Source organism: Xyrauchen texanus, chromosome 7 (genome assembly GCF_025860055.1).
Source record: "Xyrauchen texanus isolate HMW12.3.18 chromosome 7, RBS_HiC_50CHRs, whole genome shotgun sequence".
Taxonomy (NCBI): domain Eukaryota; kingdom Metazoa; phylum Chordata; class Actinopteri; order Cypriniformes; family Catostomidae; genus Xyrauchen; species Xyrauchen texanus.
The window spans coordinates 17,504,961-17,524,787 of NC_068282.1; the positions used below are offsets into that span (position 1 = coordinate 17,504,961).

General features: G+C 39.1%; 1 protein-coding gene across 2 annotated transcripts in view; it reads right to left on the reverse strand.

Annotated features, from left to right (window-relative positions):
* LOC127646966 (sodium/hydrogen exchanger 7-like) overlaps nucleotides 1-15,972 on the reverse strand; it is a 52,402-nt gene extending 36,430 nt beyond the window's left edge. For both annotated transcript variants that reach the window (XM_052130970.1, XM_052130968.1), the window contains exons 1-3: nucleotides 15,687-15,972; nucleotides 9,571-9,773; nucleotides 2,613-2,690 (exon numbers count right to left, since the gene is read on the reverse strand). In XM_052130970.1, the coding sequence (XP_051986930.1) occupies nucleotides 2,613-2,690; nucleotides 9,571-9,773; nucleotides 15,687-15,972 (567 nt within the window). The remainder of the gene's footprint in view (nucleotides 1-2,612; nucleotides 2,691-9,570; nucleotides 9,774-15,686) is intronic.
* Between the last annotated feature and the right edge of the window lie 3,855 nt (nucleotides 15,973-19,827).

Consider the following 19,827-nt stretch of genomic DNA (forward strand, 5'->3'; position numbering starts at 1 on the left):
AAACCGAGTGTTTCTGACAAAGGGTCACAATGAGGGTGTAAAATTATCATGTTTTAAATAGGGCTGGGCGATATGGCCAAAATTGTTATCACGATAATCTTTTCATATTGTTCAATATCGATATTTATCACAATATACATTTACACATTGCACTTTCTTTTTTTTATTTCAAAGTTGATTTTACCGCCTTTTACCGTTTATCAATTGAAAATGAATGTTAAAAGATCATCTGTTTGTTCTGAAGCATAGTGACAGCAGTCCAGTATTTGTTGGAATATTTTTACATTAAAATGAAATATTTTTTATATTTCTTTAGATTCAGATACCCAAGTATGGGGCATAGAAGCCCTTGTGACTGTGGAATGATGCTGAATGTGGGTTCAGGGGTGTCCCGAGAGAACATTTTGAAAACGTTTTAACATTTTTTTAAAAACGTTTGTATATTTTCATTAAAGTGAGAGACTAGTCTACCAACTAGTAATTTTAGTCTTTCCTTATCCATTCCAGACATCTAATTAATTTTCACAAAATTAGAACAGAAATGTATTTGTTTATTATTAAAGGCTCGTAACATGCTGATTAATAAAGATACATTTAGAAGGGAAAAACGATATGGTCTAAAAGGTGCTTTGAAACCACGTTAACTCATGTCTACACACATGCAGGGAAAAGAGGCAACGCGTGCAGAGTGGGACAGGGCAGAATTTATGCATGTTTGGTGCCAGAGAACAATATTCAAGATTACAGCGCAGAAAGAACCAGTCATCCAGTCTGACCCTACCTTTACCACTGGCGCGTTGTGAGCGAAGCTGAGTGTGTTTTCAATTCATTCCTATGAAAGCCGAGCGTCATGCTCGCAAGGTGGATCATATGGCAGCGGTGCGGAGCAAGTCTCTCCTAGCGCTGCGAGCGGCTTTGAGCAGATTTCGTCCACCCCAGTGGAAACACAGCCTGAGAAAGCCGAACTGCTTGTGTTTTAGACAAAGATTCCTCAAAAGATTATCGTGGATTTAGTCAAAGATTCCTCAAAAGATTATCGTGGATTTAGTCAAAGATTCCTCAAAAGATTATCGTGGATTTTCTTTATTGTGATATCGATATCGTTTTACCGCCCAGCCCAGTTTTACAAATATATTACTGTCTTTTGTGCAAAAAAACTTTATTATAAGTGAACCTCAAAGTACAAAAAATTCAGCAAGTAATCAAAATAGTTAAAAGTTTAATGCTAGCTAAAACTCATGAAATTCAAAGTTAACAAATTGTCACCCAATTCAAAGTAATTCCACACAAGAGACATTTTCTCACAAGTATGAGTTGTTGGTTAATTGTTCGATGCATTTTACCGGCCACCTTGATTGACAGGATATAATCGGCCCGATCATCAGCTGTTTTTAAACAATCAGCCGATGTCCGATAGCGCAGAGAACTGCTTTTATCGCATGCCACCATTGAAAGATACATCAATACATCGATAGTGTATTTCCAACCTTAAAAAAATAGGTCACATTCACAGCTGTCAAAAAGAAAAAAAAATACTTTGTGCTTCTCTACTTGGTAAGCCTCATCAATAAATACATTAAAAGTTTTACGAAGGGAGGAAACAACGTTTCCTCGTCTTTCTGTCTCAAACCCACACACAAACAGCTGGCAGAAACCATTCCTCTCACTTCCCCAGGGCCTTTCTACTCACTCAGCACAATGTGAAACTTTACAACAATCTCTGGAATCCAGAGGCACCTGAAACATGCAGATAATGTGTATACATTCTGCAAGTGCTGAAGGTGCAACAGGTAAAATAAAAAGTGAGACTTTGCTAAGGTTAATGATCAATATTCAAATTGCTCTTGAAGGAAACCTAACCCTAAACATGAAACATTTGGGCATAACATTTGTAAGCACCGTTTGTGCTATACTTTTACTTTTTATGGACATGAATGATACCTCAATTTGTGCAGCTTTTCAGGAAAGGACGGCTAATACTTTGCTTAATAATCAGACTTATGATTTTTGCTGGACTGATGATAAAAAGGAATTAATTAAATACTAAAGATTTAACAAACAATAAGAACTGAAGACTAGTTATACTACTACTGCAAGTCTTTTTTGTGCCAAAATAGTTTACAGCCAAAGAGCTATGTAAAAGCTTCTTAAGTAGGGTGAAGTAACACTGTAAGCTGTTGAATAAGAGGTCATGGGGAACAATAAAGCTGAACACTGAAACCAAACTTGGCTTTGCAAATAATACACAAAAAGGTCAAGGTCTGATTGAACACATACGGGTTATGGAATGTTAAATACAAATTAAAATAAAATCACAATTTAATTAATTAAAACAAATATGACATTTAAAAGGTGCCAGTATAACTGAAGTATCATCATAGATTTTAGTCACTCTTTATCATGAGCATGTGGTCTGAATCACACTTCTCTCTTGCAAATAAACTTCCACTGAAACACAATAGTGAGAGAAAGAGATCAGGTTACACTAGAATCCAGATCATATCTCACAATTTCATAATGTACATAGATAAAGTAAAATGAACATTCTACTAAAAAGACTAAATGAAAGCTAATATCACATTTAAAGTCCTAGGTAATGATTTCAATGGTACCTTTTTGAGGCTGTATCCAGCATGGAAAATGATGGGAGGTAGCAGAATGTTGAAGAACACCTCTGGGTCAAAGGTCAACTGCAAAAGCAATTTTTTTAAAGATTTCTTTCAGAAGACTTAATCCATTCTTCTGGATTTAATGTAAGTGATCACATTTAGCAGCTATTAACAAATGAAGGTTCACCAATGTGATATATACAAAATATGCACACACACACACACACACACACACACACACACACACACACACACACACACACACACCCCACACCGATCAGCCACAACATTAAACCACCTACCTAATATTGTGTAGGTCCCCCTCGTGCCGCCAAAACAGGGCCAACCCACATCTCAGAATAGCATTCTGTGATGCTATTCTACTCACCACAATTGTACAGAGGGGTTACCCAATTTAGACTTTGTCAGTTCGAACCAGTCTGGCCATTCTTTGTTGACCTTGCTCATCAACAAGGCGTTTACATCCACAGAACTGCTGTTCACTGGATGGTTTTTTGTTTACCATTCTGAGTAAATTCTAGAGAATGTTGTGCATGAGAATCCCAGAATCAAGTTTTTCAGCAATTTGTGCTACAGTAGATCTTCTGTGGGATCGGGCCAGATGGGATGGTATTCGCCCCCAATGCACATCAATGAGCCTTGTGCTCCCATGACCCTGTCTCCGGTTCACTGGTTGTCCTTCCTTGGACCACTTTTGGTAGGTACTAACCACTGAATACCGGGAACACCCCACAAGACCTGCCGTTTTGGAGATGCTATGAACCAGTCATCTAGTCATCACAATTTGGCCCATGTCAAAGTTGTCCTTATGCTTGCCAATTTGTCCTGGTTCCAACACATTCAATTCAAGAACTGTCTGTTCTCTTGCTGCCTAATATATCCCACCTCTTAACAGGTGCCATTGTAATGAGATAATCAATGTTATTCACTTGACCTGTCAGAGGTTTTAATGTTGTGGCTGATCAGTGTATATATCAGTGAGGTTCACACATAATATACACTAAAACTGAGCAAGCATTAAACTTTATAGCAAAACAAATGTTCAAAAAGGGTAAGTTCACCCAGAAATGTAAAATTCTGTCATCATATACTCACCCTTAAGTCATTCAAAATCCATTTGATTTTCTTCCGTGGAATACAGAATGAGAGTTCATAAATCCCTGAGCTGTTCTTTTCCATACAATGAAAGCATACATTGAACAGGTTCTATCTCCAAAAAGAACTAAAAATTACCATAAAATGTAGTCCATATTAGTGGTCAACTGATATGTCACAGAGGCCGATAAATCAGATGATATTCTGAGAATTGTAATTATCGGCATCTGCCAATACATTTTCATGTTTGGCCAATTTTTTTTTTTTCTTAGAACAGTGAGGGTGCTGAGAATCGCCTGCTTGCATGCCAAGTAGGGCTGGGCAAAATGTGAAAAATATTTTAGCGATAATTGCCTTATTGTGATATCCGATTACATCGTCAAACAACCTGCTGAGGGTCGGTGAATTTCTTTTGCTTTATTGATTTTGCTTTAAAAACTTTTATGTAAAAAACTCCAGACATTTTTAAATTCAAATTGCACTTTAAAGTAAACAAATAAAGAATTAAAATAACAAAGTGATCAAAAAATCTTATTTAACTACCTCCCCAAATCCAAACATTTACCATCTCCAACGACTCCATTTGCTATAACGCAAGCATCAGTCAACGACACCAGATGGAAAAATACTAATATATTACAGATTAAGAACTGAAGACAATTATAAATGTAAAGACAATGATAATCAAAATAAATAAGCCTATTAAACCCTTGTGTTCCCAAAATAATGCTGCCAAATGTGTTAATGAATTTGTGTTTGTATTGCATTTTGGTCATAGAGTTAATGCTGCCAAAAGAAAAATAAAATAATACTCAACTTTAGTTTCAAGGTGAATGTGCCTTTTTTTTTCTTTATGATTTAATCACATTCGTCTTTGTTTCTTTAATACAAAGACATATATTACTGAACCTTCAGAGTTGTGTTCACAATGGATGCCAACCGGAAATAAAGTGAACTAAATGCACAGCACCTCCTGAGATGATCAGATATAATTTACAGCATTCTCATAAACAAAAGTTTTCTTGCAAACAGTTTTCAGATGAATAAAAAAAAAAAGTGAAAACTCTTTACATGCTTTTGTTCCACAAGACCTGTTCCAGCTCGCACTGCATGCTTCAGAACAAACAGCGAATCAGACAAAAGCAGTAGCTATGTTTTAATGTAAGTTGCAAATTTAATTTATGCGAAAAATCTGAATAACGCAAAAAAAAACAACGTGCGGATAAAGCTGCGTTCGGTTTCATTCCTACTGACCGCCAGTGGCAGTGTTAAGCACTAATGGATAAATCGCAGTGCCATCTAGATAGGTTGAGAAAATATAACAACAAAGTCACGTTGTGACGTAGACCGAGCGAGAATATAATCCGCAGTAGCTCGGTACTCAGTCTCTTTCACTTTCTCTTCTATGATAGGTCGTTTCTACACACTGTTCAGTGCAGCTTACCTGAGTAGTGAGGACTTGCCCTCTCAAGCCGTGACAGTGCGCTCTTCACTATTTACCTGGACAGAACTTCACCTTTTGTGAGTGTATATTGTTTAATTTTCTGATTGTTAGTGCTGGAGATACACTGCGCTTCACGGTACTATCCGTTGGCTGGCATCTGACTGTGCTAAGGTAACGGTTGCCTCGTAACCTATATTATTTTTAAATTAATCTGCCATTACATGGTTATTTCCAGTGATCATTTATTGTGGGTCATACGGTACTATCTGACGGCCGGTTATTTCGTTCTCTTGTTTCTCTGGCTTGCTTGTCATTCACAATGTACTATTTTCGGTTCTATCCGAAGAATTGATAGTCCAAGTTTTTACGGATTATTTTGGCTGTCTGATTCCCTACGGTCCTAACAGAGGGCATGCAATAATCGGCTGACACATGGCTCACAGCTCCATTGTTACCGGCTTCCCACAGATTTGTAAGCTGTGTCCAAACACGCTTCTACCTGATGACGGACACGATCGCTGCCCATTGGGTTTAGGAATCCAGCATTGAAGAGAAGCTTTGACAGATCCGTGTTTGCACTGTTGTATGCTACCTATGTCAGAAAAACTGCTTCGCCTCAGCGAGTTAGATCCTCACTCTCCTGTTAGTCTCGCACAAAATGATTCAGCCCCACGGCGCGCTCAAAGCGCCGTGCGTCGGCAGCAGACTATCACTAATCTCTCATCAGAAATGACAGAAATTAAACTTTGAGCTCTCCAACCTCCAGCGTTACCCATGTACTCTGGGGAAAACACCAGTGGAAGAGGGTGACTTCCAGCCTCCACATAATATTGATTTGGATGTTCTCTCCATGAGTGCCTCCAATTCACATTTTCATGACAAGGAGTTGATTGATGCTGTTATTAATCTTCCTTCTCAGGAAGTTTTTTTTCCAGCCTGTCTGTTACAGGTGGCTTGAGCGGGGGTTCGGCTCATTCACCCGGGACAGGCCTGTCTTCTGCGGATGACACTTTGATGGTGCTTCAGATGGCAGTGGCACGTTTGGGCCTGGACAAGTTGCCTGTCCAACCCATTCAGACTAATGTGGTTTTTCAAGCAAACATCAGATATAAACACATTTGCCATGCCACCATGTAAAGACTTTGTTTCAGAGTTTAAGCGCTCTGACAGGTTCCAATGTGCCTAAAAGGAGATCAAAGATGGCCCGTACCCTAGCTTCAATGGCTGAGGCCGACTACATGGGTGTGGGTCTGGCTCCGGAAATTGAACAACAGGTGGCAGCTTTAGTAGTTTCACCGGATGAGGCTGTAAGAGGCAATGTATGGTGTCCAAGTGCACAGTGTGGACGCACTGACACTATTAAAGAAGGCTTACGAATCAGTGGCCTATATAACTCGTGCAGAGAATACTATCTGCCAGCTGCTTCTTGACTGCAACACCACATTGGTATCATCAAATGTAGACACTTTGGTACCTCAGTTCCTACACACGGCTTTATTGGCCATGGGTCATGTGATATGTGAACTGGGTACACTTTCAGCAACCCTGCTAACAGCCCTGCGCCAGGTGTGGCTTGCTCAAGCAAACCTGCCTGAAGATTGTAAAAAGATACTGAGGGACCTGCCAATTGTACCAGGGCATCTGTTTGGCCCCATTGTCTCTGAGGTATTGGAGAAGAGGGTGAAGTTGTCGGAAGCTTCCCACAAGCTGACTCTGGTCCAACGGGCACCTAATTTTCGGATGCCGCCAGCTCCAATGCACCATCGCCATCCAATACCAGAGCAGCGATTTCTTCACCACACTACTTCCCATCCTCAGGCCCCTCCTCGGGGCATTGAGGAGGCCCAGGGCCATTGCCCATTTCAACGTCAGCCACAAGGGGGACCATGTCAGCGCCCCTCCACAGGAGCTAAAGGAAGAAGCCACAAGCACTGAAGTGCTTGGGCCAGCAGTCAGTCATTTCTCTCTACAAAATTTTAACTATTGGAGAACCTCAGTGTCCGACCCATGGGTTCTGGCAACTTTGAGCAAGGGATATTCTCTGCAGTTCCGATACGGCTCCTAAAGTTTTCAAGAATACTTCCTACATTTGTCGAAGATGTAGCCTGTCTACGGCTCTTGCTCTGGAAATTTGTTCATTGTTAGAGAAAGGAGCAATAGAGAAGGTTCTTCCCCTCAATCAGAGGGAAGGTTTTTACTCAACATACTTCCTCGTTCCAAAGAAAGACAGCAGGTTTAGTCCTGTTTTGGATTTACGACATCTAAACGTGTTCCTTAAGTCTCTTCCTTTCTGCATGTTGCGCACTGCCAACGTTCTTCAGTTCATAATGAAAGGAGACTGGTTTGTAAGTGTAGATTTAAAAACAAAATGCTTACTTTCATGTTCCTATTGCACCACACCACAGGAAGTTCCTGAGATTCAGCTTTCAGGATCAAGTTTACCAGTTCAAAGTTCTACCGTTCGGTCCGTCTCTGGCTCCCTGTGTTTTTACAAGATGCGTGAGTGCAGCCCTGTCTCCTCTTTGGTCCAAAGGCATGAGGATTCTGCCCTATTTGGATGATTGGTTGCTTTGTTCCCCAACAAAACTGCATGCTCTATGCAACAGCAAGATATTGTTAGATCACATTCAAAAAGTTGGATCTCACAGTGAACAAGACAAAGAGTCGTTTGGTTCCAGTGCAGTCCATAACCTTTATTGGAACGACACTGGACACTCTCGCGATGTCTGCCACAGACGCTCGCTTAGACGGAAAGTATTCATCATCTACTGACTCGTTTTCACTTTGGGGAAATACTTCCTTATGGTGTTCTCATACAACTAATGGGGATGGTGGCTGCTGCCACCTCTGTGGTTCGCTTTAGGTTTGCTCCACCTCAGGCCCCTACAGAGATGGAACAACAGTTCACAGCTGATCCCAGCAAGACATCATCATCGAATGATCATTGTCTCCCCTTCTTGCATCCGTGCGCTGCAACCTTGGAACCAGTTAGCGCTTTTGATAGCTGGGATGCCCATGGAAGTTGTTCCTTCTCACAGTGGAAGTGGTCACAACCGATGCTTCATTGAAGAGATGGGGGCAATATGGAACCAGAGGGGTACTGGTGGCCGTTGGTTGCAAATGGAGGCCTTGGAGCACATCGACATTCTAGAATTGAAGGCAGTGTTTCTAGTGCTGCAACATTTCTTACCAGCCCTTGTAGGCCACCATGTGCTTGTCCATTCAAACAACACATCAATGGTTTTTCATCTGAATCATCAGGGCAGCACCAGGTCTCTCAAGTCCTTACAACTGACTTACTGCCGTTGGTGGTTTGCGAGGACTGAAAAGTCAAGTCCATTGGGACAGGATGCTCTGGCCCACGAGTGGCCGAATTGCCCGTTGTATGCTTTCCCTCCTTTTCCACTCGTGGGAGACGCTATACAGAATATTCCTATTCAAGTGCAGGGTACATCTAGTTGCGCCTCAATGGCAGGCCAGACCATGGATCCCTCTCCTTCGGAGTCTGTTAGAGGGCAAGCCGTGGCAACTTCCAACCCAGAGAGATCTCCTCTCCCATATGGACGGGACGGGTGCGTTTGGCATCCAAATCCGGTTCGTCTGACAAAGTGGAACGTGGTCAAGTGAAAACTAGAGTGAACCTCGGCAGGGCATTTGATTCCAAGAGGGACCTTCGTTCGATTTTGGGGATCAAAACGGACCCTGAATTGGCATTCTTCTTATTGGACAGGTAAGCTTACATAACTGTAAAGCATGTGAAATATAGTGCCATAAGGGTTGATCGGTGTAATTTTAGCTAACTTGATCTTGATCTAAATGGTGTGATATATCGGCATTGCATCAGCCAATTGGCCACCCTGCTCTCTGGATATAAGCATTGGCCAGTAAAAACCCCTATCGGAGGACCACTAGTGAATAGGTGCAATCAAGTTCCAAAAAGAACAAAAAAGCCCCACAAAAATAGTCAATATCCCGCCTTCTTTGTCTTCTGAAGCCATGCAATAGATTTGTGTGCGATACACCAAAACTTCAGTTGTTATTCACTGAAAATCTCATTTTCAAACTTATTGCACAAACGAGAATGCCGCTTTTTGGAAAATGATGACCATATGTCACAATATGCTTTCATTTTATGAAAAAAAAAAAAAAAGCAGCTCAGAGGTTCTTCGAAATATATAATCTGGAGTTATAAAGAAAAAAGGCAGTCATTCAAGTTTGGAATGAAATTAGCTTGAGTAAATGAAAACGACTGGACCCTCTTTTTTGACCTGCAAAAAGTGCATTAAGTATAACATTTCTGAAAGGCACATGAATTAAACCTCAAAAAGAAAAAATAACCTTTGACTAACCTCTTCTACAGGTTTAGCTGTGATAAACCTGAGTGTATTGTTGCTGACGTACCTTGCGCAGCATGTCGTTCTGTTCTACGTTGTGGATCTCTCTGGAGTTGATCTCCCCCTTGAGCGTGTACTCAAAGAACTTTCCACTAACGTTGAGGAGCAGAGTGCTGACAGGACCCACCTTCAGAGAGCAGCTCGGAGGAGTTTTATTGTGGTAGCTGGTGGAGGGGATGCCATACCGCAAAATAACACCCACCAACAGACCTGCTCGCAGACAGATAGAGACAATAAAATCATCACTCATACACATATGGATTTACAGCAATAACAGGATGACACTTCTGAAACAAACACACACAAAAACAAAAAATAAGTGTAGCATGTCATTGTTCTGGTGTTAAAATATGTCCTTTTCTAGTTTGTGAACTGACTATAAGCAAGCCATTCGTAGTTTGACTACCCCAAAGGATGTTAACACTGTGGCACTTTCAAATGGTGTGAAATTGTTGTAGCACTAAAAGTTTGGCAGAGTGTTCGGGAAACCTGTCTGGAAACAATTTGGTGTGGATGTGGATCTTAACCCATTTTTGCAATTTATTTAGTTATGAGCATAAGCCTACTGAGTAAAATCTGTTGGAGGGAATTTCCATACTTGCACACAGTCTTAAGTATCATATATATATATATATAAATAAAAAGGGGATTCGGTCACAATATAGACCTACTTCGATATGAAACCAAAACAGACCCTACAGCTGGGTGATCTGATGATTGAGAGAATTGAAGAAACATTGATGGGTTTTTCCCGAAATTGACAATTTTTGGCAGCCACAGAGGCAAATTCAATTACATTCATCTTGCGTTCTGCACTAAATATGCTTATCATCTGACACCCGCATCTGTGTTTCACATGAGCGTCGAGCGCAAGCTTCCAGTAGGCTTCCCAATATTTATGTTCCAGAGAAAGTAGAGTGCGAAGTAGGATCACGCGTGCTACTCAATCCGGCTTCACTCGATATCGCGGTGCATACCACAAACATTTCTTGACCCATTTGAATTCTACTGAGAAGTTTTTTTCCCCTTAAAGCGCTATGGAGGAAGTTAAACATCTTAAGACATCACTAGACAAAGGAAAACACTGGGTCATGCACCAAAATAAATGGTACGCATCACCCTTAATAAAATTCTGTTCAAAAAATTGATGAATGATATTTGGAAACAATCCGGCCATGCTTGCCTTCAGATATTCATATTCTTTTTAGAGGTACATTAAATAATTAAGATCCTAATGAAAAAAACATATTTAAAAGCACAGTCCCACCTCAGTCAGGTGCTGTATTCATTTACAGTCAGAAGATAACCAGTCCTGTAGAAATAATGTGTTAATTACATCAGGTTAGTTTAGTTTGATTTTACAAAGCATCTTGAAGTAAAACAAAAACTGCCAAATTCAAAATTATCCAGATGATTACATGATCAAAATTACTTGTATATTCAATGTATACATGATAAACCTAAACTACATAAAATATGAATTAATTGTAATTATGTAATAAACCATACAAATAAATAATGTATGTCAGCCACCAGGGAAGACACATTTTGACCCAGGAAATCCCTGATGGAGGAAGTCCTTTTCTGGAGCACAGAAAAGGATAACTCCCAAACAAGTCAAGAAAATGAAGAGGAGCTCATTATTAAAACAGGTGGGACATCTGTGGTGTGGGTTCACAAAGCAACAAAGAGCAAATAAATTTCACAAGCAAACTATCACGAGACTATCACTCATAATACAAGCAATCTGGTTTACCACTGTAAAATGAAGCACACAAAAGAATATTCTGAAAGGCAAAATATGTGCTCTGCCTCTTTCAGCCAAAATAATAATTGTAAACAAATAAATTTTTTATATATAATTTTTTTTATATATTCTCCAAGAAGTGTTTATTTCTGTTATTTTCCGGTATTTTTACTTTGTTGCATTGCTTTGAGAGGATCTTGAGTTTGAGGAAACTTGAGAATAATAAAAAATATTGGTCAACATATCAGACTAAAATGTGGCATAATGTGAAATGTAGCATTGTGGTAAGGTTGAATTAAAACCAAGTTGAGTGTTTTTTGTTTGTGTTTTGTTTCGTGGTTTCAGATGCATTTTCCCATTAATTTTTTCCATAGGAATTCTTCAAGGTGTTTTTTTAAAAGCGCCTTAGCCATGCACCAAACCAATCAGCGTCAATTTGAAATCACAAGATTACAAGCTTTGATTTGAATTTAAAAATATTTGAAAAAGCGAGAAAAGCTTGATTACCCTTCCTAGTGCACTTTTGCGCTCTACGCATGCGTGAAGCACTAGGAAGATGAGAAAACATTCATTTTGGGGTGAACTATTCCTTCAATATCTTTAATGAGGGAATGAACTACAATCCCAAGATGCATTGCAAATGGTGAAATTGAATTAAAATGTCTGAAAATATATACATTTTTATATGTATATATAAACATCCTTCTCAAACGGTGCTGGTGGTATCAGGTCTGGCTGTATTCTGTATAGAACGCCCACTTTTCATAATCCAATCAATTCCCAATCAATGTACAAAATCAAGTACTAGCCCTTTTTGTGTCAAATTACAGAAGTAAAATGGGCTTATTGCGGTTTCATGTTGACTTCAATATTGACAGCCATTACATAAATAAATGAACATGCACTCTGTATGCAAATTTATTTACAAGCCAGGTGGCACACCAGGAAAGCCTGCGTACAAGCGGAGACCTCTACTGTATTAAATTGCAATGGGTAAGATAGTGTAATATTTAGAGTATGGAGGGAAAGAGATACAAATGTCCAGAGCTGTTGTATTAATCATATTTTCTTCAGCAAAGTATCTCATATTTCAGTAACATCTAGACTAATGTCTGCAGTAAAACTGAATTAGAGGGGAGAGAGGTGTGAAAGCACATATATGTGTGTGTGTGTGTGTGTGTGTGTGTGTGTGTGTGTGTGTGTGTGTGTGTGTGTGTGTGTGTGTGTGTGTGTGTGTGTGTGTGTGTGTGTGTGTGTGAGAGAGAGCACATAAATCCCCAGAGTTACAGTGGTCATCAGTATGTAGAAAAGGTCTGACTTTCAGTTCTAAACTCAACATACGGAGGAGCAATTTTACAGTTGATGGACAAAAAGGCACATACACAAACAAGCAGAGTGCCTATGTTTCATAAACTGGCTTAACTGAGCATGTGCAGGGCATTAGCAATTGGGTTAGCATCCCATTTAGAATCAGGCATAGACAACAAGTGACTTCGGATACCTCTCGTCCAATCAGAATCCGGCTAATGCAGCTTTCTTTCCCTGCACTGTGGAGTATGTTACAATACACCAAAGCACAACAGAACAGCATCAATTTACTGGTAGTGTATTGTTCTCCAGGGACAAATGTGGTGGTTGTAGAAAGCCACTGACAGCCCTTTCTGAAGGGTTTTTATATATATATAGTAGAGTAGCAAGAAATATTACCTTGAACCTTGGCAATTGATTAATTTTGGGCAGGAGTAGAATGGTGCATATAAATAGGAAAGTAGTGCACCTAAGTTTTTAGCTTGCTCGTATTAGTCCCAATAGAACCAGTTGGATTTATACAGTTACCTCTCGTCCTGGCTGCACAAAGATCGTTTACTAACTGCTGCCGGTTCAAACAAAGATTTTTGTTTATCTTATATTTTGTTACTTTTACCTGTGGGCAAAATTCAGTCATCTCGCTGGGAATCTGCGCGATCGTGAATTTCATGTGATGTATTTCAGGTGGCGAAGAATTTTACATCACTGATTTCATGTGGAGTTCAAGTTTGGTGAACTTTGAAAGATGCTTGGTTTGACAGTTTAGCACCAAATTTCTTTTTAACTTCACTTCTCTCCTTCACTCTTTGCATTAACAAGAGGCTTCTTCTGGTTTCACACGCACTCAACATCTGCCCAGTCCTTCTTGGCCCCCTGAATCCTAAATAAATTTTGCGTGTTGCCTATGACCAGACAGCCGCTACTCGCAAGCTTTCTGCCGGCTGTAGATTTGTGCAGTATACTGGTACTAATGAAATATCGAAGCACAAAAAAAAAAAAGCTCACTTTAACTGGATGCATGAAATTAAAGACATTATGACAAATAAATCTCACTACTGTATTATTATATGCAAGCAATATCAAAAGCAAGTGTATAATGAATATCAGCAGGCTGTGATTAAGCTGTAGCAGCCTTGTTCTACATGTAAATCAGATTTTTTTCATTAATGTTTTCATTTATACTGTGAAGCTCTGTTGAGCACCATTTGTTTTAACTAAAAACAAAATTTCAATGAATGTTCATATTCATTTGATTTAAGTATTATGTATGCATTTGTTCAAACATAAAACCTGGAAACCAGAAATGTTTTAATGGAAAACAGAATTTGTAACTATAAAATTTTATGCAGTTCTTTTAATCAAGTCCTTTTCTTTACGGTGAGTTAAAGTCTTACTGCATGTTTATTGAACTGCACCAAGACTTTCACTCACTGTTACTTGTGATTTTGTTGAAGTGACAATGATTTGGTTTAATTTTCATCAGTAATCTGAGGCTATTTATTTGTTGCCCAAATATCAATACCAAGGTAACAGGGCTGCAACCAAATCAATTATGTGACATTAAAATATGGTGTGTGAGATGGCTCTATGTTGATAAACTCGTTAGATGAGTCAGAAGAAGATTTTGCTCCATTTTAAAATTGGCACATGTCTGCTAATGCAACATACAGCCAAGTCTGCAGCATTTATTTACTTCACACTATACAATCCAGTGAATGTCAAGCACATGTCAGTTATGTTGCTGTGTAGACTCATCCAACCTTGAGTCACATTATTCAAAGCCAGTATGAGGAACTCAACAGGAGTTATGACAGGTACTAAACCGAAGTAAAGCCCTAGTGTAACTGAGAAAACTGATAATTTCCCACACCAAATCTGTGTGTTGCATATAGCCTAATACTTATGTCAGATATTATGGTACATTCCAAAATGCAAGTGTCTCGATATTACTGTATACGGTCCTGCTCAACCAGCTTCGAACAGGATTCGAACTGGCAAGGCATGCACTAGCAAGGAAGCAAAAGGCTATATACCCTCTAACGTCAGTAGCTAGTGCTTCTCTTGAGGCCAGGGGAGTGAGGTTTAACTACTGCACAGCTACCTACCAACTGGCTACTCTTACACTCACCCCCCCTAAACCTCACTCCAATCCGGGACACGGCACCACTGTAACCAGTCCTGCTCGAGTGGTGGTGGCATAGTGGGCTAAAGCACATAACTGTTAATCAGAAGGTCGCTGGTTCGATCCCCACAGCCACCACCATTGTGTCCTTGAGCAAGGCACTTAAATCCAGGTTGCTCCAGGGGGATTGTCCCTGTAATAATTGCACTGTAAGTCACTTTGGATAAAAGCATCTGCCAAATGCATAAATGTAAATGCTCGACCCGCTCCAAATGTGATTTGAACCGGCGTACAAGGGAGCTAAAGACTACAGCCTCTAGCGTCAGTCTCTAGTGTGCCTCTTCAGTTCAGGGGAGTGAGGTTTACACACTGCACAGCTACCCTCCAGCTGGCTACCATTACACTCACCTCATCAAATTTCACTTCCATCCGGGTCACGGCACCACCGTAACCAGTCCTGCTTGACCCTCTCCGAACAGGATTCGAACCGACCTATAAGGAGGCTAAAGACTACAGCCTCTAGCATCAGTAGCTAGTGCGCCTCTTGAGGCCAGTGGAGAGAGTTTTATACACTGCACAGCTACCTACCAGCTGGCAACCTTTACACTAGCACTGGTTCAAGCTAGCAGGCTACACAGGCTCACTCATTCATATGAGGCTTAGGCTAGCTAAGGGTTTACATGATGGCTGTGTCTCAGAACACAATAAGCTGCCTATCTACACAAAACATGCGCCAAAAAAAATAAATAATAATAATTATATATATATATATATATGTGCTAATGATGCCTAAACTTATCTCCGCTCAGCTGAACGCGATGCCCCAAAATGGGTCAAGATAAGTTATCTCGATCGGTATTAGTAACAGTTACTCATCTGGTTTTGAGACGTGGGCGGCGATGTTGTTTAAAGCCTTTAGCTACGTTAAAAAAAAACAATTTCTCACCGTATATCATAGCCAGCCCGGTTTCGTGCAGGAAGCGCACTCTTCTGTGTTTGAAGAGCCATATTGTGAGGATAGTGAGAGTCAAAAGCAAAATGAATGTGAGTAAATTCACGCTGTCCTGCCTGTGACTTTCCTCTGCCTCTTTTTCCGTGGTAAGTTCCTCCATGCCACCGTCATCTGCTCTTATCCGATAACCTTGGCTTAAAATGCAAATTAAAATAGGAAATAGTGAGCTTTGTCCTAATATATATGATGTCCATGGCTTTGGTGCTGTGACCGCCTCCATGGTGCAGGATGCTGTTACCTTACTCACTCACTGCCTCAGCTGCGTCAGATGAGCAACAGACCGCAGCTCGAGCTCTTAAAGAAACACACACACACACGCACAACCAAACTGAAACAATACTAAAAAAAGAAGAAGAAAAAAAGGAAATTTCGTGAATGTGAATACAAAACTCGTGTGCAACATTTAATTATCTGTGACAGACACTTTGCGCATTATCATGAATACTTACAGAATAGTAATGGTAGCTAAATATGGAGATGGAACTGTTGCATATTAACATACAAATTGAACGAGATCCACAAATAAATGTAAGGAGTTTCACGAACATGAAATTAATTCACAAATAAAAAGAATGAGATTTACAAATATATGTTACGAGTTTCACAAATATAAAGTGAATTTGCAAATAAATAAAATAAGATTTGCATATAATTAATTTTTTTACAAATATATTTTTTAACTCACAAACACAACTCTGTCCAGCATTCATTTGCAAATCACGCATATTTATTTGTGGATCGCTTCCTGTGCATTTGCAGATTGCTACACGCATTGGTCGATTTTGAAACAAGATGTGCACACAAATCTGAAAATAGGTGGATCATCTACTCAAACTTATCAGATAACGGCCACATTACTCAGACCAATCGTAGCACGTCCTATCTTCAACCAATCATGCTTTGTTTTACTATCTGGGGGGACCAGAGTCTCAATGCTCTCATGAGAATGGAATCAGGTAGTGTTGGTTTCGAATCCACCTTAATCCAAGTCCAAAAGTGGCCAAGTCCGACTCAAGACCGAGCCCATTACAGGCCGAGTCTGAGTTGAGTCTGAGTCCGAATGAATCAGTTCATGAATCTGAATTAAAATTGTATATTTTGCATATTTTAAGCTTATTTTAAACTTGACATCTAAGAAAAATTGTTTGTCAATATAAATGAAACAAAAACACCTCTGTTGCATTTCATATATACATTTTATAATTAGCATTCTGCTGAACAGACTTCAGAATGAAAGCATATGCTTTAGGTGTGAAGACAAAACTGTCCTTCAACACAATTCATATTGTGTTCTGTTGACATTTCAATTATTTGTTGCTTTTTCCCCTCCACTCATACATGGACTAAAGAAAGTGAAAGCTGTGTTAGTCATTACAACCAAGGTTATTATGTTTCCAATTTTAATTTAGTTTTGATTTCTACTTCATTTTCAATTTGTCTATCAAAAATGATCCCTATCTAAAAAAAAAATTTGTCTATACTGAGATCTATCTGCCAACAGATTTGGGAAAATACAGTACATACAAATGAGTCAACACGGTAGTAATTAGCACTCGCTGAGATGTTACATCTAACACTGGAAAAGCCCACTGATAAATTAAGGGCCATGCCTTTACGGACATGATTTTCAAGTAAATTTGTGGGAAACTGCACAATGCAGGGCAGTTCTGCATGCTGCTTGTGTACCTAAATCCCTGATGCGTCCATGTGTGTCTCGCAGCAGCTGCGTTGGACTGCAATCAATCCAAATCAAAGATAATTTCACAGCGCTCTTCTTTGACTGCAAAAACATTAATAATAATAATTTTGAGTCATAAATTTAACAGAATTGTCCTTTAAAAGTGTCAGAGGCTACACATTTTTTTTCATAAGTTACTTGGTGGCTTACAATAAAAATACAATAAAATAAACATTTAAAATAACCAACTATATTCATCTTGTAACATGAAGTTTAGCTTCATACACAAACTCTGTCATGGAATAATACAATTATTTTATAGTCTATAATTAAATTATAAACAAAACATTTCACTGCCCCAAATATCCTAATATTTCATTGTGCATGGTGGTATGTTGTGAATGGTGGATAAATGCTGTAAAAGATTGAATTTTAAGCAGCTCATCAGTGCTTTGAATATAGTAAATCAATAATAAATAGGTGCTAATAACACTTTTTCCCACTACTATTTACACAGGTAATACATCAAGCTATTATGGACCAGTTCAAGCTGATAACACAGCATTGACCACAAGAGACTACAGAAGCCTACGTGTGTAAATACATTAAGCCTAAAAAGGCTTAATATTTCGATATGCTGTTTTGAGTAAACTGTGAGAGACATGAGGTGGGTGACTTGACTGGGTGAATTTATTGATTTTAAGTTTTCAACCATGATGTAATCGCAATGCGAGCACCGTCTTGGCTGCACATGCAATTTGACTGGTTTTCAAGTCCTGTGTCATGTGAAACTGCCTTGTTTAGTTGCTATTACACTGGATACATACCCATCTTTATGTTTTCATCCTGCCAGCCACCTCGGTAGTTGATGTTATACAGTAGTCTCTGTAGTAACAATCAAGCATATTGGTTGACTGATGAGTGTGCCTGTACACATGCGTATGTGTGTGTTTGCTTAAACACAGTGAAACAACTTTGGCTATGTCTACGACTTCAGGGGCTAATAGCAGACAGAGATGTGTTCATTCATTTCTGTTTTGTTATTTTGTTTTTCATTGCATCACAAATGACATGGACTCATGGAGTAAAAATGAATGTCCATGAATAGTCCAAGTCCATTAAAATTGGACTCATGACTTGGACTCAAGGGTATTAATTTATGGTTTATGCACCTAAGATCATCTAATATGATTCATGTTTTATAAAGACACTATCTGTACTGCTGATCTTTTGTAGTGTCTAGTAGTGTGTCTGTTTGGATCTGCCATGTAACATTAAGAGTAAAGGTTTTGATGACACATTTCAGTCAAGAAACTTGGTTAAAATTAAAATAGCAGACTTATACAGCCAGCCAGGTTAGCTATAAAGCTAATGATAAGGACCCTCTACAAATGGGCAATTTTCAGCTATGGACAAATAACAAGACACTACATGTTTATAACTGAGAGAAAATGACACAAACCTTAAGTCACAGTATTCCTCTGATGACGTCCCTTTCTTTAAAAGCAGCCTTGGAGCTTATCTATATGCTTGATTCCATGCTCATGAGAGCACTGTGACTTAGGCCGCCCTAATAGTAAAACGAAGCGTGATTGGTTTAGGATAGAACGTGCAACATTTATTTGTGGATCTCATTCAATTTATTTGTGAACCAACTTTCTATTTCTGAATCCCTTTCCATTTGTATGTTAATATGCAACAATTCCATCTCCATACTAAATGGTGGATCTTAAAGCATGGTCGGATTGGCCACCGGAATAGTCACACTTTTACAGGTGGGCCGCTAGCAGGTTGATGTACACTGCGATATAAATAGATATTTTTTTGCACAACATAGACTATGAAACCCATATATAAATCATATAATAATATAGTAATAATAATAATAATATATATATTATATATAGTGGTAAACTATAACTTTAAGACAAGCCTGTCTTAAAGTTATAGTTTACCACTTCACCCAAAAATAATTTACTCACCCTTAAGTCATTAGAAACTCATATTTCCAACTAAGAATTTTTGGTTTTCAGAATGTTCTGGTAATGTTAGGTTTTGGTTCCCAGAACAAAGCTTCAGTACTTTTTTGGTTTTCAAGGAAAGTTTTTTTTTTTACCAGAAAAGAACGTTTGTTTTAAGTTGTACATGGTGGTTCCCCTATCATTACCTTAAAGGCAATTGTAAGCCATTATTGCAGTTCTACATCAACAAGACTGAGCCATTGAGTTAGCCATGCCCTCTCTTTCCAAAACCTGATACTAGATACTAAAGATACTAATTGAGCTTTATTAAGACTTACATCATGCAGAATGGTTGTTTAAAACCATAGCAGAAAGTAGCACCCTCAACAGAAAACAGTTATGAACAACATGATGAAAAATGGCAGTAAGCCTCAAT